Genomic DNA, 27,687 nt, shown 5'->3' with positions numbered 1-27,687 from the left:
TTTCCTGTGATACGCAACGTAAGCCCAGAGGCCGGCCTGAGTAAGAAATTCCAACGCTTCTCTTGAGAAATACACTAATCAGAACGTAAAAGAAAATGATGGGGCCATCCGAACAAATCAAAGATACGATAATGAACGCAGAACTGAGATCAACAAGTAAATGAGTTAGATTTATTTTTCACATTCTGATGAGGTAAGGAGTTCAATTTTTATACAGAATTATCATTTTCCATGGAAGCGGCTGTGTGCTTGTTGAGGCAAATGCCAGTTAATAAAAGCTGACGACTATGACCAACTTTGTCCCCATTTTCTTTTTCTTTTCCAGGAAATTTACAACCACAGAAATGGCAAGGAACAGAAGAGACAGCTAACTACAAGCTCAAATCCTGCGGCAAGCTGATTTCCAGAAAATAAAGGCTGCAAAACCAGTGAGATTGTGAGATCAGATAGGTATAGATCAAGCAGAAAGAAACCAGGCAGTAAATTGTTGATGACTATGACCAACCCTTTATCCCCATCTTTCTTATTCATTCTCTTTTCAGCCCCAAAACAACTGACACTAGACTTAACGAGCGAAACTTCATAACTACTTCAAGTATGTTTTTCACAAAATTATTGAACACCAAACATCTCCTCAACTGAATCCACCTTCCTATGTTCTTTTAAAATTTTTCCCTTTTACTACTTTGCTTTCCATTTTCCTTCTTCCCTTGGGGGCAGGGGACTCGAGAGTAGAATTGAAGCAGTGGCCATTAGCAATGAAACAATAGCAATCAAGAAAATTAAATGAGTTAATTCACTTTCACTACAGCAATGTACTTAATGGTTGTTTTCACCAGCAGATGGTCTTGAATATGGCTACTAAACATACAAACCTGTGAATGTTAATGGCAATTTAAGATAGTAATGCAGCAATAGATGGTCAGCTACTTTTTCCCATGTCTTCTTACCTTGCTGACATGAAAGCCATCCCTAAGAAGACTACTTTCACAGCTTGCTTCTGTCCAGCATAATCAAATGCCAGAGGCAGCATTTCATGTAGAGTTAAAAAAGCCATTACTCCACCAACTGGAAAAATGAAATACATAGAATAAAACAATGTCCAAGAGAATTCAAAAAGTAATCATTCAATTGTTAATTTGAGTGCTATGCTTTTCCATACCAGATCCTAGTAGGCCTTCAAGAATTTCAGGACTCAAGCTGCTTGGAAATAAGTAGGCTGCAGAAAAAATACATTTAAATGTGAACTTTTTTTCAGATGTCCTCAAGGCATTGTCTATAAGTCTCAAGTTAAACACCATATAACAAATCAGCCACTCTTCTTACATATATCATTGCATTCAGTCGATATATTTCACAGTTTGAACCAGTAAATGGTATCACTATCTAAAACTGATGCACACACATCATTAACATTACCTACTCTTACTCCTACATTACCAACGCATGGCCATCAGTATCACTTAGGAAAACCGGCTTGAATATCCAGAGAAAGAACACCTTGCTTTGGCAAGTGGTTATTTCATGCAATTAGACATACCTACGATTATAACACCGAGGGGCTCAGCAAAACCTGATAGAGTGGCCAACTTGAATGCCTGCCATTTGCTGAGGCACGTAAAAGCAACAATAAATGTACCATATTCAATCCTTCACATTGGATATTGTAAAATATATGACAACAGTGATGTGTGCATTCAATTACCATTTTTCCAGTGATAACTTTGAATGCCTAAGCTAATTTATGTGCATCTTCTTAATGTCATGAGTCTATTGCTCAACCTAATAATATTTGGAGTAAAAGATTCGTTGGTGACCAACAAAAATTGAACCCCATTGTCTCAGAAGTACCTAAAATTTCATGTTCGATTTAGGGGAGTTAATTGGAAAATTCATTAATCGATAAAACATTTCACTAGAGGGGGGAGTGACTAATGAGAGCAAAAAAAGGTTCTCTTCCCCAATTCCATAACATAAATTGAAATTATCCATTACATAAGTCCTCACCTCTGTGTAGCAAAATAAACAGGAAGCGCAACCGCCACACCCTGCACAATAATATAAGTCATATCATGGACAATTTCCATGTGGCATTTTCCGTGGTAGTTAATTTTGTTTCCACTAGTGCAAATGAAAGTCTGAAGAAAATGATGAATAGAATTATGCCAACAAGAGGTATATCAGATACTTATAATTTTTACACCCAAAACAAACAACATTTCAGTTTCTTATTTATTCGAGGTGTGTCCAAACTGAAAAATGGAATGATAGGGAAAAAAGAAAAGGTACAACATTCATTGTTAAGACCAATAAATTTAATATTAATTGTCACACAAATGTAAGAGAACAAACAATGTCCACCAACCAGTGAACAAGAGCTAATAACATATATTTGGCACCAGAAAATGTTAGATCTACTCCATTCTATGTATGCCATAATATTTATACAAGGCTATCAGTCCAGAGAATCCATGGAAGGAAACTGCTAAAAAAAATGATATATACACCTACTTTCATAGAAAAGCAAAAATGTGGACTATAGAACAAGCGATTAAATACCTCAGGTATGTTGTGCAAGGCAATGGCTAAGGCTAAGTTTACACCAACACGAAGGCCCTACATAAAATTAAAAAGAAATTCGATGGCTGTTAGCAGTAATAAGCAATAGCAAGTGGGTCATTCTTTTCAACGTTCCAGATCGGCGAAGAATGATAGTAGTAAAATTAGTATATTAAAATCATAACTTAGTCTTCCATAAATTCATTGGCTGTAAAACAAATAATTGAGAATATTATTTTCAACAGTACAGCAAGAAAGGATTCGGCAATTGCACACTGACAGATATCAATTGTATTATTTGAGTTTCTTTAAACAGAGATCTAACAACATTGTTAAAGGTACATTAAACAAGAGATATGCAGAGGTATACCTTCATCGATCCAAGAAAAACAGCCATCCCTTCTGGAAAATTATGTAAGCTTATACCTGCATTTCATAAGACTAAATTAACAATCTTCTTTATTTTTCAGGATGTGTGGTTCTCGGGAGAAAGTAAACTATTGAAAACCATCATTTGATGCATTTGCCTAAGCGCTCAACTAGCTAGAAAATTAAATTTAAGGAAATCTACACATTCTTTTAACAAATTATATAGAACAAAAACATATACATATGTACATGACAGTTGTACGTGTACCTATTGCTGTTATTATGCCACTGTATAGAACCTGTCGACGATGCTTTTTCATAACGTCCTTTCCCCTTTCATCCTTGTCCTATCATCCAGTTTAGAGTCAAACTCTAGAGATCAATTATTATTATTTATTATTCATTTTTGTAATGCTTTACTGTGGATAAAGTGACTTTGGAGGACAATGAATCACAACCTTCTTACTTTTGGTATCTGAACCAGGAGCAAGTGTAGATTCTGGGACGAAATGAGCAACAAAAGCAAAGAAGATTACACCTGCAAAAAACTGTAGTACAAATAACATGACACTTCATAAATGTACAAGCATTAACATAATTCAATAAAAGGCATGAAGATGACACATATTAGATAAAATGCTGAATGAGTATTTACCCAAAGGTTTCCTTTTAAGAATCCGATTGAGTTAATAGCATTATGAGCTAAATCCAGGAACGAAATGCTCAACATTAGACCTGCAGCAAAACCCTGCAATTAAGACTCGGTGATTTAGACAAATCCATGGAATACAACTGATCTTTAACATACATATTAGTGGACACATGGTAGAAAACTGATGGGCAATAATAAAACACCTAATTGTAGGAATTATTACTGTTTTAAACTTAGGAACAAGTAAAAAAAATAAAAAATAAAAACCTACATTGCAGAGGTATCTGACAAATATAAACTTGAGCAACTTAAATTCATGCTAAGCTACTATAATTAGATAGAGTTGGACTTTGAATCAGATTAAACTAGAATGTTTCATCATAGAATCAAAATAAAAATCTATTTCATTTTAGCTCGGGCCAATAATATTTGTAGTTTGATATAAACCATTAATAAATGCGTTTTACTTTATCTCAGACAATATTCCATTACTTCAAAGTCGGGAAAAGAATGGGAAAGAAACGTAATCCCCACTCCAACCTAAGGAAACAACAGAATCACACACAACTGGACAATAGAGTCTCCTTGGTAACCGTCATTTCCCTTTGAGTGAACCAAACATGCCAACAAACATTGAAGCCCGTCTTACATTCAACATTAAAATGAAATTGCATTCTTATATTTTAAGTTTTTTTCAGCTTTACCCCTCCAATTTTTTCAATTCAATAACTTATAATTATATGATAACTGTAAAATTATAATCCTGTCCGACAACTCTATGTTAGATTTAAATGAGATTCCTACATGGTGTCAGGTGAATGCCTGCAATCTTTTTTGAAAATTTAAAACACAGATATACCATAAATATAAGAAAAGAAAAGGGCAGTTTACACCTTTTGGTAAAGGAGAGAGGTTGTGCCCCTTTCTTCTCCTTCTTCCTCTTTTTTTAAATCTAAACTTACTTTCTTTAATTCTTTTTTTTTTTTATTAACACTTTCAAAAGAGATTAAGGAATAATCCATATGGTGCCACTGCCACATAAGCACAGCAAGATGTAAATAGTGGATATAATTTCACAACAACCATAAGGGTGAAAATTGCAACTGCAAGTGACTTTGTACAGAGGTATAATTGTCAACGTTCATTATGAACATATAAAAAATAACAGATAAGAAAATGTTGAGCATTTTATCACCACTGATAAACAATTTTCCAGGATTGAGTTTATGCTAGGAAGCTAGGTAATGACCCGCCCCAAACAACCCAAAAAAGGGAAAAAGACCTCCAAGCGTCACCTGTAAAAGACCGAGCATCTTCAAATTTGGGGTGTCACTGAGAATCACAAAAAGCGCACCTGTTCCAAATGTTATGAACATAAAAATGAGTCTGGTATTATAGAATGCCAAACAGAAGTGATAAGGCCTATTATTTTTCGTCAAAATTCCTGAACTTATAAGCAGGATAATAGAAAGTCGAAGTATTGGGTGTGCACAATAGTACTCGTAAAACCAGTTCCAAAGAAGGAAAACGAAAAAAGGAAAATGCAATAAAACCTTGATCAGAAGTTTTTAGAAGGCACAAAAAATATCATATCCAGATGAAAATACTTCATAGAGAAAATTTAACAGTTTAATCATACGAGAGTAATGAACGAATTCAACTTGTGAAGCCTTGAGATATGACTTTGAAGTGCTCTTTTCTATATGCATGAGCATGCGGCAGGCAGTGAAAGAAAATTGGGAAGTAACTTATAAGTAATGAAGAAAATGATAACGGATAGATGGTTTTCAACAGCTTGGAACTTGGAAAGTATCTTCTACAAAATCACAGGAGTAAATTTTCTCACGATTCTCAAAAGCCCATCGACTTGAAAACCTCCTTACCGGATAGATATAATCTAATTACAAGAAAGCCCAATCATAAATAATTTTCTGAACATCAATTTACTTCATGACATATCATATCAAATAAACATCTCAAATTAAATTTGGTTTCAAATACTTCACAACATAAACCGAACGATGACCAAGAATGAAGAATAAACGAACAAGAAAAAGGGAAAACCCACCTAGTAAGGTCTACAACAAAGTATCGATAAGATAACATTGAATTAGAACCAGACTCATACAGCAGATTACATTACAGAAGCAAGATTGACTGACCTAGAGAGGTACTGAATCCACCCACAAGCGAAAGTGCAAGAGCTACCAACACCTGAGAAGTCATGGAGGTGGTCTTGTATCCGTATCCCGGATTCAAAGGTGTCGGTAAGAACAGCAATAAACCCACAGAAAAACCTGTAGGGAAATTCGGAGAGATTGGCGAAGGAAAGCTAACGATATAGATAAGTATTCAAGAGGTATTGCGCGCGCAACAGAGAGAGATGACAAAATTCTGATGGCAGCGAGGAACTTGCCGCTACAGAATCAATATATAAATGGATTACAAAAATTTTCCCCCTTTTTATTACAAGAATCAAATGGATTAGAGGAATTTGATTGCGGCGTGAGGGGGATTTTATTTTATTTTTATTATTATTATTATTATTTTTAAGTACATCGTGAGGGAATCTTTGCGGCGAAAGAAAGAGATGGTTTGGGAAAGTTGTCCAAGAAAGCTGGGCGCATTCGGTTCATTCTTGTTTATCCTATATTTCTCTTTTGAATAATTCCTAAAATTGTAAATTGAGATTTTTTTTCCCTTTCTCCGGTGTAATAAGTCGAGATTCGAATTCACGATCGAAAATAAGTGTCTAAACCAACCGAACTATATTTGATTTGACAATTGTAAAGTGTTATTAAATCTAGGTATAGGTTACTTTTTTATTGAATTTTTACTTTTCTTTGTCTGTTTTCAGTTACAAATTTGATTGGTCATTGGAGCCTAGTATATCTTCTTAATTCTCATAATTTGAATTGCTACTAACATGTCCTTGTATCTAATGTAGTGTCTAAATTTCAATACCGAAGTGAATTGATCATTACTTTGTGAAGTTGCGTTTCATGTAATTTGAATTCAAGACCTCAAGGATATTATTCGAAATTCTAAGTCACCCAAACTTATCCTTTGTGAGACAGTTGACTCCATACGATGTATATTGGATAAATGTTAAACTAAAATTTACCTAGTAATTGATGGGACCTTTGATTGCCCTATTGTTTTTAAAAATTAAGATTGTTTTTGTACAATTTATTAGTAGGATTTTTCACCTCTATTGACAGTAGGTTTGAATTCTTAGTTGAATTAAAATATATTTTTTTAATTTATAAAATTTGATATATATTTGGAAAATATTCCTAAAAATTTTATAACGAAAACAAATCAACATATAAGCAAAAGCAAGGTTTAAAAATTTAATTTTTAAAAATAAAAAATAAAAAGTGAAATGATTATCAAATCATTTATTGCGATTTTTAGTAGGCACAAATGACCTCTCACTTATATGAAATCTTTATAGTTAAGACTTACCAAATTGATTTGGTTAGTTGCAACTTTAGGGATGTGTGACCCTAATTTTTAGATTGGTAAAGAAGTGTTGGCTTATTCAAAGAATTTTAAAAAAATTTCGCAATGTTTTAGTTAGAAAATAAAAAGTAATTTTGAAAATTTAAGACCACGAAGAAACAAAAAACACTCTTAACAAATTTTTTTTTTTTCAAAAGTGACTATAAAATAAGCGTTTTTGATTGAAAATTTTTCTTTTTTGCAAAAACTATTTCAATTTCATCACTTCTAAACTACGAGATTATTGCAATTATACCATCAAATATGTAAAATTATTGCAAGTAAACTCAACCACTTGTTGTAAATTGTAATAATAAAATTTGATTTCGGTGATTTTGTAACTCTAAAAATGATTGGTTGCCAACTCACAACTTAATCTTAATAACGTCTCCTAAAGTCTCACTTTCAAATCTTCACCTATCCGTCAAAGCGAGTATAATTTAGCGGTAATTGATATATATTTCCAACCACGAGGTTGTGAGTTCGAATCCCCTCCTCAACATATTATACTGAAAAAGAAAATCTCCACCTATCCTTTTAACTAATAAAAATTATTGACAGGAGCATAACTCAACTAGTTAAAACATTTATCTCAAACCTAACAATCGTGGGTTGAAATGTCTAATCCTCATATATTATACTACTAAAAAAATGCTCAAATTAAAATTAAAGTATGTGATTGTAAAAACACAGTGACTATTTCTTTTTCTGTTTTACTTTTCCCTATTTCTACCTCTACTTATATTAGAGTTTCAGAAAAATTGCATACGTCATTGGGAATATTTAAATATAAAAAACTAATTTAACATTAATTTTTGAATATTGCATAAATGATACTATATTTACACATTATCTTTTCTTTTTCCTCCCAATATTAGATAATCTAATATTCAAATTTCAAATTAAAACTTAGTTTAACAGGTCGGAAATTCGAATATCCTCCTCTCTGCTTTATACACACAAAAAAATTACTAGTTAATTAAAAAATTCATACCAAAATTAACTTTATAGGAAGGTGACTTATGAACAGATATATAAATAAAGGTGATTTTCTTTTGAATTGTAACATCTACGAAATAACATGAGTTTAACTCAACACTTGTCTCCAGATAATTTTTGGAAACTAAACACTGATGCGGCTTGGCATGCGAACCAAGGGGTGGGAGGTCTCGGATGGATAATCAGGAACGAGAAGAGAGAAATTAAGAAAGCAGGAGGACAAACTATCACTGATGCGCGAGACATTACTTACTTGGAGTTAATGGCGATTTGGCTAGGGATTGAAGCGGTTGTGTCTTCTTCTTCGGTTTCGCTAATAATTGAATCGGAGTCATTGGAAGCGATCCATCTTATTCAAGGAATCCAACAGAATGTGACTGAGATCTTATGGCTGGTGCAGGATATCAAGAATTTTGGTGAGAGAGCACGATTGAAGAGATTCCAGCACGTCCAAAGGGACGGAAATTCTGTTGCCCAAGAAATTGCAAATCGAGCGGCTGATGGTTTGGTGGAGGAAAATTGAGGCGCTAACTACCCGTCTTGGTTGTCTATTTTAGCTCATAATGATCTAATTTTCTATTTGTTTGCTGTTATCAAAAAAGGAAGAAAAAAAAAAAAACTCAGCACTCGTCTCCAAATTATCCACTCAAAATGAAGAGTAATTCCAGATTTCAACGTAAACTAGAAAAGTGAAAAGTAAATAGTGGGAGGGCCAAACCGAACATATTTAAGTCGTTAAGGTATTTATCTTTGACCAAAAAGTCATGAATTTGCAAATTCCTCAATTGTACTGACAAAAGAGAAGAATAATGGAGGGCATTAAGTTAGGTTTAATTGAGTGAACAATTAAAAGATTTAATTGAGAATGATAGTCTAAACAACCACTAGAGAGAGGCCACGTGGCTGCCCCGGTCAGTAAGATAATCTCTTTATTAACTACTGCATCTAAGTCCGCTACGGGACGGGCAGAGAGAAGAAACGGTCTCTCTCTCTCTCTCTCTCTGGTTCTGCTGTCTCTCTCTCCTCAGTGATTCAAAAACTTATTCAGGTTAGGTTTTTAAATTTCTTCCTCTTTTTGCGCCAATTCATTTGGATTTCACTTTAATTTCATTGTTTTACTGATCACTCTTCCTAATTCCATTTCGGACCCTGATTTTCTTTTCACTTCTCCTCTCTATATATGTATTAAAAGCCCAGGTTTTACTTTCCATGGGATTCTGAGCTCTTCGATCCACCATAAAGATTCGTCTCTCGGACTCGGAGATATCTTTCCTCAGGTTAGCACTTAGGGCTTATGTTCTGTTCCTCGTCTTGGTTTTGGTTTCACTGAATACTCCTATTGCTCATGATTTTTGTTTTTTGTTTTCTAAACTATGTTGTTCAGTTGTTAGAGATATACGGAGTGGGGGTTTGTGTAATGCGTGTGGAAATATAATATTTGGGATTTTCTATCCATTTTAGATTATGTCTTTTTTTGGGCTACTGATTGGCGTTTCATGGTTTTCGCCAAGCTGTGGAAGCCATCGAAACGTATTCAAATTTCATATGATTCTATATGGGGACGGAGTTGCAAGTTTCCCTTACAGTTCCCTTTCGCAATTCGATTAGTAGAAATTTTGAGAGCGCTTATGAAATTAAGCTTCCTACGAAAGGCTCAAATTACTAGAGCGACTCACTACCTCTGTTCTCCTTTTTAACTTGCTTTTTAATTATTTCTATGAAACAAACAGTTCTCTCTCGATGAACTATATCATCAAGGAAGATCATCACTCTGTGTCATAACGTCATGTGCACAAGTCTTGTTATGCAATCGTCATGTGAAGATTATATAACCTCCCTAGATGATGTAAAGTACTTTGTTTGTAGCTGACACATTTGTTTTGTGCTAGAAGTGATCTCTTACGTTGCCATTAGAAGTGAAGAGAGATGACCCTCGGAGAGCAAACTTACTTTAAGAGTGAGGAGAGGGACCTTATGGTATGAGGTTAATTCCCGTTAACAAACTTCCTGTGGACGACAAAGAAAGGTTTAAGAATTCTTCAACAAAGGATGGAAGAGGGGACTTTGAAAAGGATGGAACTTAGGATTGTTGATTTTCATTTTCGCTTATACTATTTATCTGTCTCATCCTCCATCTTACATTCACTGAGACGAGTGCTTTAAAGTAAAATTAAACCTTGCTGAAAGATAAATGTGATATAATTGGTGGTTTGAAAATTTTAAAACGGTGAATTTTTGTCCATTGATTTGGTGTTTTGGCCAAACTATGTATCCAATCTCTAAACTGCTAGTCAAATTTCATTGTTTAGGTATTGAACTGATTGTTATTTCAAGTCTACTTAGAAATGGATAATTTCATAATGGAGGCATTGGGGTAAAGATTTTTTCACTGTCTGCACAAACTTGTCTATATCCATGTCTAGTTCGTTGCACAAACTTGTTTATGGACGAAAATGGGTAATTGGTCTTTTTGAGCCAATTAAACTTTTCAGAGAATGTGTTGCAATTTTCTCATATGAGATAAATGATTGCAGAGACCACCATCCCCCCCCAAAAAAAAAACACTCTTGTTGGGGTAGGGATCATAGTAGTGATACTACTACTTCATTGTTGTTCCTTGATTCTGGATGAGGTATAGGATCCTCAGGTAAGCTTTCTTCTGGCTACCTCAAAAAATATCTCAATCTTTCTATGTATCATCTATTCAAAATTGGGGACATAGGACCGATGCCAGACTTCAGAATGATTACAGTCTAGGAACCACATGAGATATTCATATTTTAATATTCCAAGGTGTTGGCCTCCGTGGTTTTCAACCAATAGTTAGTCATTATGCACCACTGTTTGGTTTAGGTAATTTTTGTTGTAAATTTCATCTTCTTTTCTTTTCGAGTATTTTGAAGTGATTTTGATGCAGTATACTCTAAAAGATGGATCCCCATGACGAGGCTGGATGCCAAGCCCCTCCGGAGGGTCCTTTCCTGTGCATCAACAACTGTGGCTTCTTCGGCAGTGCAGCAACTAAGAACATGTGCTCCAAGTGTCATAAAGATATGATGCTGAAACAAGATCAGGCTAAGCTTGCTGCTTCATCTATTGAAAATTTTGTCAATGGATCGTCTAGTAGCAATAAGGAAGTACCTCTACCTGACAGTGTTATCGATGGTGCCATTTCTGTGGAACCAAAAACTAGTCAGTCACATGCACTGCCTGCAGTGGGATCTGTGGAGGGTGAGGAGGCAAAACCAAAGGAGGGTCCAAAACGTTGCAGCTCTTGCAACAAGCGTGTTGGTCTAACAGGCTTCAATTGTCGGTGCGGTAACGTATTTTGTGCAGTGCATCGTTACTCTGACAAACATGACTGCCCTATCGATTATCACATGGCTGCACAGAATGCTATAACCAAAGCCAACCCTGTCGTCAAGGCTCAAAAGCTCGATAAGATCTAGATTTCTTAAGACGAGTTTGTGTCCTAAATCGATGTTCATATCCAGCTGTGAGGTGGTTTCCGATTTGCTGCAAATCTATGTATTGTCGCTTTATGTTCATATATATGCTGAAGAGATTGCAGTTACAATATATCCGAATTCTGAAAAATCTATTTGCTTGTGATTCATTGTTTGTGGTTGTTTCAATGGACATCATCGTTGTTGGCCTTGTAATGCTCTCTTTGTGTTGTAGCCGTCCTCTTGACTACTATGAGTGACCTCGCTGTTTAGTATTTTGAGGCCGAGTTGGAAATTTTCTGATGCCCTTATGTTTGGCCTTCTTAGCTGTTGTTCTGGTCTTATTTTGCAACATATTGTCAAGGAGTTACCATGTAAGCAGCCTACTCGAATTCCAGAACAAATGTTCTCTGCATAACAGACAATCAAATTTCTTCAGGTTTATTTGGTATTCGTTTTTTTCTATTTAAAGAAGTATTGCTAATAAAGTTAACTCTTCAGTTGAGATTACTTTTTGGGACAGGTGGAAAATAGAAGCATAAAGCTGAACACCTGGTCTCTCTAAACATATAGGCTAGTTAATTTTGCATTAAAATTTGAGCATGATTCTGAGTGGGAGAAAATGGTTTGGAAAAGTATTTTTTGCAGAGTAAAGAAAGATTCTGTTTTTGGCTTTCAAGTTGAAAGAAACTGCCATTGAATAGTTGAGAAAGTGAGGCTAATATTTCACAAAAGAAAGTTGACAAAAGGAAAAGGCATAGAGCTTTTTCTGTTGTTAAGGGAATATGAGGTAAGTGGACCACTTCTCTCTTTCTTTTATCTGACATTGCAGAATCCAAACATATCAACTCCAGATGGTTCCACGCCATTCATATTCATATTCATATTCAGAAAATAAATAAGTTGAAGGGAAAGTGTTCAAAACATCACCAATTGCTTAAACAATGACTGGTAATGGCATTAGCTGGTAGGAAATTGGGCTCAATTACACACACCATGGTTAATTTGAGGCTTCTTTTGGAGCCCAAGATGGCCCATCATCTAAGAATGGTTTTGATGAAATTTAAGTGGAAAAGATACTCTCTCTTTGAGAATTTAATACTAAAATTAGGAAAATTATGGGTAGGGATTCTATGTTTGACCAATTGACATCATATCTATTTAATCTTGTTTAAGTTGACAAAATTAATGTAAATTGATACTTTATTTTTGTGATTGAGACGATTTTCTATCGACCAACCCCACTTTGATGATAATCGATGACATTGTTTTAAGGAGCACAACTGTAAATATAACATTGACCAAAACTCCACTATGTTAGAAATGGATAGAAGATTATAAAAGATGGTATATTATTAGTTAGTTAAATTTTGAGTGGTCCTCCACCACGGTGAAATATATATATAACAAAATCTGGAAAATAATTGTGGGAAAATTAAAGAAAGTGAAACGTATATGTGGTAAAATCAAGATTGGATTGCATACATTGAGGATCCATATAAACATAATTATACAAAGTTATAGAGGCTACGGTTGAATCAGTTTTTAGTTTTTTGGGATTGCATAGAACGAGACAATGCCATGCACATGCCCTTTGGAGATGCATGTTTCGTGGAAATTAACAATTTGATCTACTCATCATCCAATTTTGTCGCACTTAGTTTAATTTATATACATTATAATTTCATATTCCTTTTTTTTTTCCCCTTGCTTTTTGTTTTTGTGGTGGGACTGTCGAGGGAGCCCAGCAAGTTGGCCTTAACTTGAACTAATCAAATCCACCATTGTTCTTGTTTGTTCATCAAATTGAAAGATGATATTTTTAAAAAATAATAATTAATGGGAAAGAATGGGAGAAAAATGTTAACCTGGTCCACTCGAAGAAACAGTACAATTAATCATGTGCATAGGCGATTTTGTTTTACCATTGGTCGAGAGCCAAATATAACTCGAGATTTGCTACACTTTTCATTTGTTAATTAATCTCACTCGTCCTATTGTTAATGAGCGATGTTGGATGTAACAAAATAAAATTGATGTGACGTTGATGAAAATTGATTTAGTGTTGATGTGAATTAACATTAAGCTTGTACAACTACAATATTTGTACTAAAAAAAAAAAAAGCTTGTACAACTAACAGTTATCCCTTTTTTTAAAAAAAAAAAAAAAGTACATGATATTATACTTCTGGTGAATGTTGAGAAATGGTAGTTTACTTCTAGTCAAGACATTTAAGAATTATCAAATGTATAAAAAGAAAATAAAAGGAGGAGGTATCAAAACCATCGACCCATGTGAGCTCTCGGGAAAGATTAGTCATATTTTACCAGATTCAATCTCAAAATCAATTGCACCAATTTTGGTCGAATCCCAACTTTGATTGGATGCTCTGTCAATTTTTGTGGAGTTACATTCAATTGGTTATTAAATAAGAGTAAAATTAGCTAGAGAAAGAAGAACTATCTGTACAGTTATTACACTTATTTTAATTAGGTGAAATAAAAGTGTGTGGTGGAATTTTTATTTAATGGCATCTAATAAAATATATATTTATAAATTGGAGTGCAACGTAACTAAATATTTATAGAAAGTTAAAGCGAGCATAGGAATTGATATATATCTCTAACTAAGAAGTTGTGAGTTGGATTTCCTTACCCCACATGTTATACTAAAAAAAATATTAAAAGCAAGCTCTTAATCATCTGAAACAACGTTTACAATTTTTTTTAATACAACATGTGAGGTAGGGGATCAAACTCACAACCTTTTGGTTAGAGATATATGTCAATTATTGCTGACCTACGCTTGCTTTGGTAATGTTAAGAAATATTGATGTGATTACAAAATTCAAGATATTTGTAGATATTTAGTGTAATATTGTATTATGGTTTACACCAATTTAAGATATTCACGGAAATCTACCGCCACGTGTCACGAAACTGGACTAGATCTCCAAATAGGTCTTGAGCAGGATGTAGACACTCAGAAGGAGTAAGGGAGCTCGAAGACGAATCCAATATCCATATACGGCCACCCAATTCTCCATTCCGTGACATCCGAGATACGATGTAAATTTTGGGAGGAATTAAAGAACAATAAATGACCTTTTAACCCTTGGAATGCACCACAGTCATAGAAAGAAGATACCGTTAGTGATTAACACTACAAAAGGTAGAAAGAGGATGGTTTACAGGTAGTGTGAATTTCGAATGTCTTAAGTTTAATTAGTTCAGATCTCTACTAATTTGAGTGTCGGAGTGCTTACCTCTCTCTTGCAGATTTCACGAATTTATTTAGTGTCCAATTTCGTGCTCAAACTTGAGTAAATTAAAGAAGGAAATCCCTATCCTAATTATTGAAGAACTAATTCTTCTTCCTCCCTTCTCGGCTCGTGTGTTGACATATATTTGACTGACATTTATATTGTTCATAGAGAATAAAAATGGAACTAAAAGAAGAATGGAATTGTAAATATGGCCAAATTAAAACAAACAAAATCTCATTATTAGCAATTAAATTATCAAAATTTTATAGGAAATAAGGAGTATAATCTAGCTTTTTGTTTTTTAACTTAATCAGTTTAATTAGGTTCAAATTGGTATAATTAGCCCACTTATAAACATTTAAAAAAAAAACAACAACCACGACAATAAGATTGCCCTAATTAATGTAGCAAATGTGAATGATCCCAATAAAATTTCTTTTTGTTTTTGAGTATATCCAAGAAATGATTCCACTCATATAGAAATAAAAACTTGAATTTTGTTTCACCTAGATATTAGTCTGGTCTAGTCTTAAATGATAACTCAACTGATAAAAGTCTGATTTAAGAGAGGCCCCTAGCTGATCACTTGTATTATCTTTATTTAAAAAATGAAGGGTAGTTGGAAATGATGCATAGGAAAATAGATCCCCAAAACCTAAAAAGTGGTATTAAGTTTCCACACATATTCTCATATTCTCATACTGGTACGATACTGGATGACAGTGAAACAACAAAACAAGCAACGTAAATCAAAATTAGCAGTCTGTGTGAAAATTAATATAAAAAAAAAGAAGTTTGTGGTGGCTGTAATTTGGACTAGCTGGATTGGATTAGAGGAGTGAATTAATTATTTGTGGCCCAAACCCTAACCCTAAAATTGAGAATTGAGAATTGAAACGGGTGGTCCGATTCGAGTCGACACGAGCACTTTCCCGGCGATTACTCCCACAGTCCCACGATGGTGTTGGAAAAATCTGCGTTCTATTAATTACTTTTTTCTCGTTTTATGCATGGGTTCTCGTGTGCATCTTTGTCCCTAAACGCCCTCTTCTACCCTCCTTATTTACCCTCCCTATCCTTCCCCCCCTTTTTTTTTTCACTTTCATTGAAGATAGTGGATTCGGGTGTTTTAGATTCCAACTTATTATTTTTTTATCGGAAATAAATATCTTAATTAGTTGAATCCGAGATTCGAACTTATTATTTTTGATTCGAAATAAGTATCTTATAATTAGTTGAACCAAGAAACACATTTCCTTCCATTTACTTGATCCAAGTACAATTTGGTCCCGAAAATTTTGTAGCAATTTGTCTCTGAACTTTAATATTAAAGATTTTAGATTTTATGGATTCTACTTATATATGATTCTTTTTTTTTTGTTCAAATGCTCTTTATTTTTAGAGAAATTATAATTGGTGGCAAAATTGGTCCTCGTATAAAAAATTAATTTGTAAATACAAAACAATATTTTATCTTATCATTTCTCTAACTTGGAGTCCTCTCCTTTTAAGCCTTCTCTTTTTATGTTTCTCACCTATATTTAATGAGGTGGTGCCCTTTTTCTAAAAAATAAAAGTATTTTATCTCATATATTACTGATATATCTTATTTTTCTATTGTTGATAAAGTATATATCATTGATATATTTGATAAAGTGCATCGCATTACTACTCATGATATGATAAAGTGTATCACATTAATATCCAATTTTGTATCATCGATAAAATCGATCACAAGTATACCATATAAAATATAACATTCATATACCATTTTTGTACTATTAATAGAATATAGTAAAAATATCAATTTTAACCTTGAACTTATCAAGGTGAGTAAATTTTTACTCAAAACTTTTAATTTTTTCAAAATTTCACTTTAAACTTTGATAAATGTTGCAATATATTATATATATCCTAAACTTTAACAAGTGTTGCAATTTTTACCGTCTCATAGCTTTTCGTCTGAAAAATTACTGAAAAAAAGTATTCTCGTGTATTAAATGAACTATACAACATATATTTAATATGAAATTGATAGGATCTAGACAAAAATAACAACAAACCGTGTTTTTTTTAGTTGAAATTTGCAGGCTTCAGCAGGCGAAGAGGTTGTTAGTTTGTTGAGCTGTATGTTGCAACTGTCCTCTATGTTAATCTTGAAATTACAATTTTAAGTATCTCCTAACCCACAACTGTTTAACTAAATATATATCTGTATGATCATGCGGAAAATTTACCATTATTTAGACTAAATTAGCTATTATCCCCAAAGTCTTATTATTATTATTTTGTGAGTTGAACGCAAAAGTTCGTTGTTGTTTCTATTAATTGAAGTATAAAATTAAATGTGTTTATTAACTCTCGTCATTTTTTGTTTTTAGGCATTGGTCAGTTTTATGGTCACATTCCTCCGAATCTGCCGCAGAACCTGAAACGGCGTATGGTTCTGATTGGGCGGCTTCACCGCAAAATGACGGTGGCTGTTGCTGCCTAATCCTTTTCGGCCTCCATACAGTTTCCAATACAAATTACAAACACAAATCGCAGACGCAGATTACTTAACTTATCCTCTTTAAACACCCAAATCCAATTTAGTTTGCACCAAAAGTCCAGTGTTTTTGAACACCCACTTCTTTATTTCACACTGCTTTGGATTTCCTCATACTGTAAATTGTAATTAATTAATTAATGTGTGGTTTAACAGAATTTATTAATTAATTGTGCAAGAGACGTGGGCTTTTGCCCCCCCTTCCTCTGCTACACTTCAGTCAACGCAAACTCAGAACAATTCTTCACCCATTCTCATTGTCAGGTGACTTCAACAACTTTTTCTCTTTATTTAATTCTTTTTGTGCTTCCATTCTTGATCTGCGCTCAAGTTTTTTAGTCTTTTTTTAACTCTGACAGTTGAGTCTTGTCAGGACCATTACCATGTGTATATTATACATACAAAATTATTTCTTAATCTGAAAAGTTTCAACTTTCAAGTCTGTGTTTTCTTTTCTTTTTGTTTTTACTTTTAGGGCATACCACATGGATTTCGTTTCCTCATTGGGACCAAATTTTCAATTTTGGATATATATATTCAATACAGAGCCTTCTTGGAAGCAAACTGAGCAAGAATTTTTCTATCTCAATTTTATAACATCTAATCTGCCAGCTGGAACATTCTTCATCAATCTAATTTAGGGTTTCTCATGTCAGTCTGGAATTTGGATCCACCCCTCAATCTATTCTTATGAATTTTCAACTTTTCTCTATGTATTTTTATTCATTTCAAAATCTTATCCAATTTTTATACATATCAAATATGCATGCATGTATGTGTTTATGCTTTTCATTTTGTGGGAGTTTATTATTATTATTATCTCCATTTTCTTTTTGTTCCTTTTCTGTTTTTAAAATCTGAGGTTTGTTTCTTTATCATTTAGGTTTTTTGTTTTTCACTTTCTCTAACATATGAAAACTTTTTTTTTTTCAAAATTGGATTATTAACCATAGAAATATTTTGAAAAGTAAATTACAAAATTAAGAATTTATGAGCAAAAGAATCTTTTTTTTTTTCTGGAAGGAGAGAATCCTATTTTAGAGTTGTTATTAAATTGGGCAATTGATTCTTTAGGATTTTGTGTTTTTTTTTCCCTTTTTGAAGAAAGATATAAATATAATATAGTTTAATTTCTAATGTATTATTTGGAAATATGTTAACTTTTAATAAAGCTAGTTAACAGTTACAAAGCTGAAGTGTTATTTACAGATTAATATATAATAAATCTAACTTTGTTTCTCATGTTGTACTTAAAAAAAAAATCTAATTGTGTTCCTAAGTTAAAAATGATTAATTGAAGTGCTCAAAATGCCTATTAATCCTTTGCACAACAAAAAAAATGCTATCTTTGATAATTAACATTTCGATAATTTGTTAATTTCAGTAAGCTGGGTGTTCTGAAATTGATGCCTAAAATGTTAAATAAACTTGCCAAATGGGCTAACTGGATCGCACATTATTATTGTACAAACATCTTCAATATATGTATATAAATATATAGAACATGAAGAACAATAATTAAAATGAATTAAATCTTTTTATTTTTTAATATATTGGAATGTGCTTCTTCTTGGAGCCTTTGACGGGTGCGAAAACCAATTAGGTGGTCAACATATTTATGCTTGGGGAGTCCCGCTTAATCTTTTTTATTTTAATTAATAAAGTTTTTTTTTAATTTTAATTAATCAATCTTTCTCAACCCTCAATTTTAATATATTAATTACTCACACTATGCTTTAGCTTTGAACCACGGAGTAACCTTACACTATATTTGCTACTTTCGAAATTTAATACGTCGCATTTTTTTTTCTGTTTTAAAAATTTATGTCCGTACACATGCAGATGAATTTATTGGCTTCCAAAAAACTAATCGGGTCTCTGTATTTAGGGAAAAGTTTAGAATTAATCCATTTAATATTAAACCTTAAATTTGATTCAGCATTGCAATTAATACTACCTCAAAATTAATTTACAAATTAATAAATTTTATAACCAATTCAGTGGTTGAAGACATTTATGTCCGATAAAGCCACTATGTTTGACAAGAATGTTGTAAATTCGAATATCCATCCCATATATTATATGAAAAAAACCTCATACTAATTTAATTAACAAAATATCAAAAATTACCAAAAATTATATTGAAGAAATGCTCAAACTCAAACATGAAAAATAATTGAGACCGTAGCCACAAAATCAAATAGTTCAAAAACATTCAAATTTAATGACAAAATACTCGAATCCAATTAATTAAAAGTATCCCACGCAATTAGAAAAATTAATAATGGTTGCAAAGTAGTCTCATTCAAATATATATAACAATATCTACAAGCAATCATAAATCTTCGAAATATAAGAGAGTACTACCTGTATGTGGGGTGGATAATATACAGATTACATTATTTAATGGTGAATATTCTATTACTTACTCTATTAGTTAAATTAAATTAAAATGTTAGTGGGTGAAATTATTACTTCGTCAAATTTTCATTGATTGAAGGTAGGAAAGTGACGTAGGTCAAGCTACTCGGATCAAATTTCCTAGATCACCTAATCAAACAAATTCGTAGCCTACCAAATTCTATTCGAGTCGGTCTGTTCGAATTGACCCAAAGAGATTCCCTCTATAAATAAGAGGAGAGACTTGAGGTGGGAGGGGCGACATTTTCACAATTCTACTATTTGCTATTCTTAACAAATAAGTATTAGAGTCTCTACTAAACTTAGCGTGTAGATCTTTTTTTTCTTTTTGTGTGGGCGTACGCGATAGTCATAGACGCTGGAGATTGAAACCAACTTCCCTGCCTCAACGAAAACAAACCGAACATATTAATTGTACGACTTGTGTATAGGATAGTTGTCAAAATTAGACTATAATCCTACTCCAAGTTCAAACTTGATACTTGAAAGAGAGAGAGAGAGAAAGGATTGAAACTTTACGTAATAAATTGTCAAATTTAGAGAGTGAGATATGATTTGCAGAGTGTGGTAATGCTGGGCTTTGAGGAGTCATAATTGCAAAGATCGAGGACGGGAGTTCCAATATTCCAAGTTGGAGAGAGAAACAAAAAAAGAAATCAGAGAGAGGGTTTGTAAGTGTAATTGGATTTTTCCCAGTTGGAGTTGAGGATTTGTCTGAGCATGAAGACACAAAGGATCACAAATTAGTAGTAAAGTAAAGTTGATTAGAATCACACTCGTGTCCTTTAATTTATATATAATATTTCAATGCTTTGGAAAAGGGTAAGTAAGACCATACTAGAAGGGGTGGCCACCAACAACATTATATTTTGTTTCAGCAAAAAAAAAAAAAAGAAGAAGAAGAAGAAGAATTAAATTAAACATTAATTTCTATTTGAAAAAGTTCTTTGTATGTGTTTTTAGGCTCTTCCCCTCCCCTCCCCTCCTTTGCGTCTCCTGAGGCCATAAAAACTTGATTCTCAGTCTCTTTCCCTAACTCTCTTCTCTCTCTTTAAAGGGTTCGTCAATCTCATGCCTTTGCTTCTTCTTTTTGGTTTACTTATTATATATACGTTTTGTTTTCCAATGGAATTTTCCCATTTTCAGGGTGTGAAGATACATATAAAGATCATCAATTACCATATCATGGGATCCATGAATTCAAACAATTGGCTCTCCTTCCCACTTTCACCAACTAGTTCTTCTCTTCCACAATCCCATTCCCACCACTTCTCTTTGGGTAATTTGGAGAATGATAGTATGGACATCCCATTTCAAACCCACGGTACAATTATTAACACTCCTTCATATCTCTCTTTTTTATATCTCTAATCTAACTTCCTTTTTTTTTTTTTAATTTTGTGTGTAAATTAAGAGTGGAATCTGATAAATAGTGAAGGCGGTGGAGAAGTTCCAAAAGTGGCAGATTTCTTAGGCGTAAGTGTAAGCAAGGCAGAAAATGAGACGGATCTGATTGGGTATAATGAAGTTGAAGGCAATGATACGGACTACTTGTTTCCAATCACAAGATTGGTGCCGCTTCAACAAGCAGCCACGGCCACTACTATTCATGTCCCCGATTCTTCTACTTCTAACTATGATCACCTTCAAGATAATTCTAATAGTTTGCAGTCCTTGACCCTTTCCATGGGCACTGCCAAGCCCTCCGCTGCCACTGCCGACAACACCGCTAACACCGCCCTCGAGGTCACCCCGAGAAGAACTCTGGACACTTTTGGCCAAAGAACATCTATATATCGGGGCGTCACCAGGTTCACAATATTACTGAGATTCAAACGCACGACATTTTATTTATTATATTAATTAATCGTTTTGTTTGTGTTGTAGGCATAGATGGACGGGGAGATATGAAGCTCATCTGTGGGATAATAGTTGTAGGAGGGAAGGGCAGTCCAGGAAGGGTCGCCAAGGTGAAATGAAACCATTATATATTGTAATTTTATTTTATTTTTCTTTTTTAGTTATATTATATTATGTTATTGAAGTTAAAGGCTGCAGCTAACTTTTTTTTTTTTTTTTACTTTCTTACACGTTGATCTTTGTCTCTGTCACGATCTCTCGAGCAGTCTATTTGGGTTAGTATGGTACTGTTCAGTTGTTCATATTATTTTAAGGGTTTTTTTTTTAATTTTAAATTTTTTGGAAAGGAGAGGTTTAAATTATTGTTTGAAATGATGGGCAGGTGGGTATGACAAAGAAGAGAAAGCAGCTAGGGCTTATGATCTTGCTGCATTGAAGTACTGGGGAACATCCACCACCACAAATTTTCCTGTAATTAACCACTTTCAACCATAGTACTTAATTAAGGTTTTTAAATTTGCATGAATAATTGCCAATTTGAAGCATTAATTTGTGCAGATTAGTAACTATGAGAAGGAAGTGGAGGAAATGAAGCACATGACAAGACAAGAATTTGTGGCTGCCATTAGAAGGTTCTATCTATAAAAGAAAGTGTTAATGAATTGTGTGTTTTCTTAATCTCTTATCTAAGCATAAAGATTGTTAATTTCAGGAAAAGTAGTGGGTTTTCAAGAGGCGCATCAATGTATCGTGGAGTTACAAGGTTGAATGTTTCCCTCTTTTTTCTCCTAATTTTTTTCATGAGAGAAATTAAAGAAGATGATATAAATTATAATTATATACATATGTATGTGTTTGCGTTATATAGGCACCATCAGCATGGAAGATGGCAGGCAAGGATTGGAAGAGTTGCAGGAAACAAAGATCTTTATTTGGGAACTTTCAGTAAGTTGTCAATCCATCGTCTTCATCTCTTTAAATTATTCCTTAAATCTCATCTATTCTCAATTCTTGGGTGTTTTTTCGTCGATTTAATTCCTAATGTTAAAAATTTTTCAATTCATACATCATTTTTATTTCGAATGTCAAAAATCAGCGAAGATAATTAATATACATATGACATAGGAAATTTTCTAATTCCTAATTTCCTACCCAACTTCCAAGCTAGGCAAAAATTTTGACTTTCTTCTCCTGATTAATTCTTCCTTTAAATTTATGTTAACGGTGCTAAACTAAAATGGTATAATATTCATCAACTAAAACTATAAAATTAAAAAGTTCTGAAATCAAAACCTTTTAAATCATAGGAATTAAATACAACTTTATGAACAAAAAGATTACATAGCTTTTGAACCATCTAAATCATCCGTCAAGGTAGTAGGCCGAAGTAGGGAGCAAAAATTAATCTTTGAGATACCTTAATTCCTCTCAAATATAATCCCTGCCCAACTTAGACTTTCGATCAGTTGCATAATATAGTGAATAATTAAAAAAGGTCTATTTTAAACAATAAAAACTAAAGAAAAAAAGAAAAGAAAACTAGAGAGAGATATGTTTATGTCGTTATAATATTATGATATGATATGATGAGTGGCACTGGCATTGGCAGGTACGGAAGAGGAAGCAGCAGAAGCGTACGACATAGCAGCGATAAAATTCCGGGGTCTAAACGCAGTGACGAACTTCGACATGAGCCGTTACGACGTGAAGAGCATTTTGGAGAGCAACAGCCTTCCCATCGGCGGTGGGGCCGCCAAACGCCTCAAAGAAGCCCAGGCAATTGAGTCCTCCAGAAAACGCGACCAAATGATTGCCCTCGCCGCCGGAGCCGGAGCCGGAGCCGGAGCCTCCACCACCTTCCACTACGGCAGCTCGTCCAACGCCGCCGCATACCCATCTCTTTTGCAACAACCCAATTCCAATTGCATGGACCACCACCAACTCCACCTCCACACTCAGCCACTGCTCACTCTTCAAAACCACGACCACATTTCTCCCCTACCACTACCACATTATTCCCATGATCACCACACTAATGCTAATAGTTACATCCACACCCAGCTCCACTTGCAATCCGAACCCTCTAGCATGCAGATGCACCACCACCTCTACGGCGGCTATCACCCCGCTTTGCTCCACGGCATGATCAATCCAAATTTGGAGAATAATAATAATAATATTGGCAATGGGTATCATGTTGGAAATGCGTTTGGGATGGGTTCTTCTACCTCGGCGTCGGCGTCGGCGGAGGAGTATGCGTTGGTTAAGGTTGACTATGATATGCCTTCTGGTGGTGCTGCTGGATACGGGGCCGGCTGGTCCGGGGATTCGGTTCAGGCTTCTAACGCTAACGCTGGGGTTTTTTCAATGTGGAACGAATGAAAAATGTATCCTTACTGTTACGTACGTGTTAGTTTATTTTGTTAACTCAGAATTAGGAGTTGATTTTCCAAATCTAAACTCTTAGTCTCTAATTAATTAATTAAGAGGCCGCGGCCGTGGCCGTGGGGTTAAATTAAGTAGCGTTGGCGCCTCATTTTCCTTCTCCGTCCTATATATTTTCTGAAAATACTAAATTAAAACGGCTCTTATATTGTTATTGAGAAGCACAGTGCAACAGCAACCGCAACTGAGTGATTTACTTGTGATTTGTTTGGTCTTCAATTGAGCACACACAAAACTCTAGCGATTAATCACTGTATCTTTTATCGCCATAGATATAGAGGCCTTTAATATTTAATAATTGCCAAACTTCTGAAATTCAAACCTACCATTTTTACCAAAGATGTGTCTTTTAACTAATTATACCATGTCTGAGATATTCTATTAAATTAACAAAAAAAATCAAATTGTTTTGAAGTTTTGTCTGCAGTGCATTTTAATTAACCATTGCTTATTCATCTAACAAAAAAAATTAACACACCATTGATGAGACCGAATTAACTGTTTTTTTAGTTCGATCAGAGATTTTTGGAGAGTTGATCTTAACTTGTTCTCATGCTCATATGCGAGTTCCAGAATAACTATGTATCATCTTTAAAATATTTTTGAGATTAAACTTACAATGTAAATTAGTAATTTGGGAATAATGGAGATTTAGAAAAAAAAAAACAATGAAAATATATTTATAAAAGTGATCAAGTAATGTGAGGGCGGAGATCCACACCTTCTATTTCAAAGCAGATAATTGGTGCATTACCATTCAACTATCTTCGGATTAGCTATTTTGACCATTTTGATGAGTGACTGTAGAGGGAATGTTTTTGTCACTCTTCTCTAAAGCTACTTGCTCTCAGTAGTCAGTATGTGTTTATCACTGAGCACGGTTCTTCTCGAACTTAAGTACGATTCACCATCACCAATTGAGCTCCTTCTAAAGGCTTTTGCCTGTGGCGTTCTAACACTGACATATAAATTATTCATCCCACTAATATATCTTTTTATATTAGGATTTGTTATTCTATTAGTGTTTATCGAGCATTTTCTCTGGTTGTTCAAGAGGTGCAACAACGTGCGATCGCTTCTCTTTATGCACAAATGGCCACTGCTTTGTTGCCCTAGAGTAGTTTTTTTTTTTTAAAGAAAACCATTTCAATAAGAAGTATGTGAGAAACATACATACAAATTAAAAGGGAGGCTAGACAAATGCTCTCCAATTCAACGAAATGATCCATATATCATGATTACAAAAAATAGGAGATTTTGAAAACCATGAGGATGCTAAAGTCTTAATATCTTCCCAAAAATGAAAATAAGATCTAGATAAAGCAGAAAATGTACAATTGTTACGCTCCAACGAAATACTCCAGATAATTATGGATCTCATAATATTGCTCTAAATAATGGATCTTCTATTGCGTAGGCGCTCTCATTCTCTCTCATTCTCTTATTTGTTAATATTAGATTTTTGCTCAAGCCTTCTTCGTCTTTCAAAAGGCAACCAACGAAAGCCACGTGCAATCATCGTCAAGGCAGCCCACCTCGAGTTAGACTCGACAGCCACGAACGTCACTCCTGTTCGATGGGAGGGTTCAGGTCTCCGTCCAATCCGGTTGGAAGCCATTGCGGGTTCTTCGTCTTTCCAAATTCAGGCTTTTGGATTCATGTTTGGAATCTAGGAAATCTACTATAGGATTTTGTATTTTCTTGGGTGAATCTCTTGTTCATGGAAAGCTAAGAAGTTTTTCAGCTGAGGCCGAATATCGAGCTCTTACAGCACAACAACTACTAGTGAGACTGTATGACTTTCTCACCTCTTAACTGATTTGCAAATTCCAAGTTCCTCTCTGCTCTCCTTTTTAATGACAATCAAGCAGCACTTCACATTGCTTCTAATCCCATTTTTCACGAGCGAACGAAGCATATCGAACTTGATTGTCATTTTGTTCGAGATAAAGTCATCAAATGGTCTTATAAATCTGTTGTCTATACAACTGATTGATATTTTTACAAATGACCTTCCTAACCAGCCTTTTTTTCAACTTTGTTATCCAAAATGGGGGTCTTGAATTTGTTAAATTCATCTTCGAGGAGTATTAGGATTTGTTATTCTGTTACTGTTAATCCGTTAACAAGCTAGTTAACTTTATTTCTTTGTACTTTTTGGGCTATATACGAGCCCGAACTCATTAATAAAAGTGTCCAAAGTTTGTTTAGCCTAGTGATCCAATACAGTATAACAAATTCGAGATATGAAAGTTTGAACCTTTAGCCTCGAAAGAAAGAGCAGACGTAATTTACTACTTAGTTATGTTTCTATACTCCCGGAATATAATTATATAATTGTAGATGTTGTTTAAACTTCAAATATATAAGTAGTGTTTATTATTTTATTTTTTTTGGAAATCGCAAGAATAGATTATCCCGCCTGGCATCAATATTTACATGGATACCACGATGCTGTTAATTGGACTGGACCAATGTTTTCTCTGATAGCCCACAGCTCATGTGGGCTGGATATAAAAACGTTCATAATTTTGTAATTAATTTCGATAAATATTGGTTCACAAAAAGTAAAAATGAAAAATACGAATTGGATAATATTTTTCTGCAAACTTGAATTGAATAAATTAATAGTCTAAAATATCTAATAAAATGAAAATAAAAATTCTAGAAAAAAACTGGCTGAAAATTTACTAGCAAAAATTTAATATGTATACTAAAAAAAAGATATAACTTTCCATTTTTTTCCAAATGTAGCATAAATATGATATCTATTATTGTGTTTAACATAATAATATGCTTGAATTTGAGTTAAATTATAATTATGTTATTTTTGGTAAAGTTTCAAACTTCATGATATATTTAAAAATAAAAATTTATATTATATTCAATACTTTATTATTATTATTATTATTATTATTATTATTATTATTATTATTATTATTATCATCATCATCATCATTATTAGTCCCTTATTGAAGCATAAGTTTCTTTTTAAATACTTTATTATTATTATTATTATTATTATTATTATTATTATTATCATTATTATTCGTAGATGAGTTTGTTGGGTCAAGTACAACCTTATTGTTTCCTCAAAGCAAATTCAAATATTTTGCCCCCCAAAAAATGGTAAATTCAATTTCTGCCCCTACTCTCCCGCCACTCTAGATCATAACTATAATAAATAGATACGAAAAATTAATAATTTCAGAGGGTGATTAAAAATGTAAATAATGCGTGAATTATTATATAAATTTGGAAAAGACTTACAAATAAATAAAAAATAATAATACTAAAAAAAAAAGGGTGTGATGATGGATGGGCTGTTTTCGAATACTGAGCGTAAAAGTGATCCTACGGTTGAATTCAATTAGCGTCATCAATGTTAAAGATCCATAATAATTACAAATTTCACAAAAAGGGAAAAAGAAAAAAGAAAAAGATTTCTAGTAATTTTCTTTGGGGTACATCATTCTGACAATTAATACACACTCGCATATTATATAATCAGGCAAGTGGATCCAGTCATGATGGTGCCCGTGTGACACCAAAAACATATATTATAAAATTCAAGCTATTAATTTGAATCATCCTGTAATCTGTAGGATCTTATAATTT

At 33.6% G+C, this 27,687-nt stretch overlaps 4 protein-coding genes across 13 annotated transcripts; 3 read left to right on the top strand and 1 right to left on the bottom strand.

Annotated features, from left to right (window-relative positions):
• Positions 1–144: 144 nt before the first annotated feature.
• Positions 145–6,077, bottom strand: LOC111017397 (ZIP metal ion transporter family). The gene is made up of 12 exons (XM_022293146.2): positions 5,743–6,077; positions 4,876–4,934; positions 3,584–3,676; positions 3,387–3,476; positions 3,197–3,275; positions 2,930–2,985; positions 2,560–2,616; positions 2,008–2,048; positions 1,541–1,608; positions 1,163–1,219; positions 951–1,068; positions 145–417 (listed from the first exon to the last, which is right to left on the bottom strand). The coding sequence occupies exons 1-12, from the start codon at positions 5,804–5,806 to the stop codon at positions 372–374; spliced, it is 828 nt and encodes a 275-aa protein (XP_022148838.1). The 5' UTR covers positions 5,807–6,077; the 3' UTR covers positions 145–371.
• A 2,088-nt stretch (positions 6,078–8,165) lies between these two features.
• Positions 8,166–8,606, top strand: LOC111017329 (uncharacterized). Its single transcript, XM_022293045.1, has one exon. It carries the CDS (start codon positions 8,166–8,168, stop codon positions 8,604–8,606), a length of 441 nt encoding a protein of 146 aa, XP_022148737.1.
• A 377-nt stretch (positions 8,607–8,983) lies between these two features.
• On the top strand, positions 8,984–11,745 carry LOC111017375 (zinc finger A20 and AN1 domain-containing stress-associated protein 8). Of its 10 annotated transcripts, none has more exons than XM_022293122.2 (4): positions 8,985–9,131; positions 9,281–9,360; positions 10,618–10,730; positions 11,001–11,745. In XM_022293122.2, the coding sequence occupies exon 4, from the start codon at positions 11,014–11,016 to the stop codon at positions 11,530–11,532; it is 519 nt and encodes a 172-aa protein (XP_022148814.1). In that variant the 5' UTR covers positions 8,985–9,131; positions 9,281–9,360; positions 10,618–10,730; positions 11,001–11,013; the 3' UTR covers positions 11,533–11,745. The 10 variants fall into 10 exon arrangements, 8 of the variants coding, with proteins under 8 accessions (XP_022148814.1, XP_022148816.1, XP_022148812.1 ...); XM_088121141.1 differs by having other exon boundaries at positions 9,024–9,131; positions 9,276–9,360; XR_002602275.2 differs by lacking the exon at positions 11,001–11,745 and having other exon boundaries at positions 8,984–9,131; positions 9,976–10,675.
• An 8,985-nt stretch (positions 11,746–20,730) lies between these two features.
• Positions 20,731–24,127, top strand: LOC111017328 (AP2-like ethylene-responsive transcription factor PLT2). The gene is made up of 10 exons (XM_088120949.1): positions 20,731–20,822; positions 20,911–21,088; positions 21,179–21,575; positions 21,652–21,734; positions 21,891–21,899; positions 22,007–22,095; positions 22,183–22,256; positions 22,337–22,387; positions 22,493–22,569; positions 23,234–24,127. Exons 2-10 carry the CDS (start codon positions 20,950–20,952, stop codon positions 24,004–24,006), a joined length of 1,692 nt encoding a protein of 563 aa, XP_087977075.1. The 5' UTR covers positions 20,731–20,822; positions 20,911–20,949; the 3' UTR covers positions 24,007–24,127.
• The last annotated feature ends 3,560 nt before the right edge of the window (positions 24,128–27,687 follow it).

Source organism: Momordica charantia (assembly GCF_013281855.1).
Source record: "Momordica charantia cultivar OHB3-1 chromosome 2 unlocalized genomic scaffold, Mcharantia_2.0 BLBB01000002.1, whole genome shotgun sequence".
NCBI lineage: Eukaryota > Viridiplantae > Streptophyta > Magnoliopsida > Cucurbitales > Cucurbitaceae > Momordica > Momordica charantia.
The sequence above is the reverse complement of the archived record's forward strand: the minus strand, read 5'-3'. Positions and strand labels throughout refer to the sequence as shown.

What these genes read in the sequence shown, in the direction of transcription:
- LOC111017397 (XM_022293146.2), bottom strand. Translation starts at nt 5,806, where the DNA reads ATGACTTCTCAGGTGTTGGTAGCTCTTGCACTTTCGCTTGTGGGTGGA. An exon ending in TCTTAAAAGGAAACCTTTGG is followed by an intron (nt 3,477 to 3,583) that starts GTAAATACTCAT and finishes TTTGTACTACAG; the next exon opens with TTTTTTGCAGGTGTAATCTT. An exon ending in TGGCATAATAACAGCAATAG is followed by an intron (nt 2,986 to 3,196) that starts GTACACGTACAA and finishes TATGAAATGCAG; the next exon opens with GTATAAGCTTACATAATTTT.
- LOC111017329 (XM_022293045.1), top strand. Translation starts at nt 8,166, where the DNA reads ATGAGTTTAACTCAACACTTGTCTCCAGATAATTTTTGGAAACTAAAC.
- LOC111017375 (XM_022293124.2), top strand. Translation starts at nt 11,014, where the DNA reads ATGGATCCCCATGACGAGGCTGGATGCCAAGCCCCTCCGGAGGGTCCT.
- LOC111017328 (XM_088120949.1), top strand. Translation starts at nt 20,950, where the DNA reads ATGGGATCCATGAATTCAAACAATTGGCTCTCCTTCCCACTTTCACCA. An exon ending in ATGTATCGTGGAGTTACAAG is followed by an intron (nt 22,388 to 22,492) that starts GTTGAATGTTTC and finishes TGCGTTATATAG; the next exon opens with GCACCATCAGCATGGAAGAT. An exon ending in TCTTTATTTGGGAACTTTCA is followed by an intron (nt 22,570 to 23,233) that starts GTAAGTTGTCAA and finishes TGGCATTGGCAG; the next exon opens with GTACGGAAGAGGAAGCAGCA.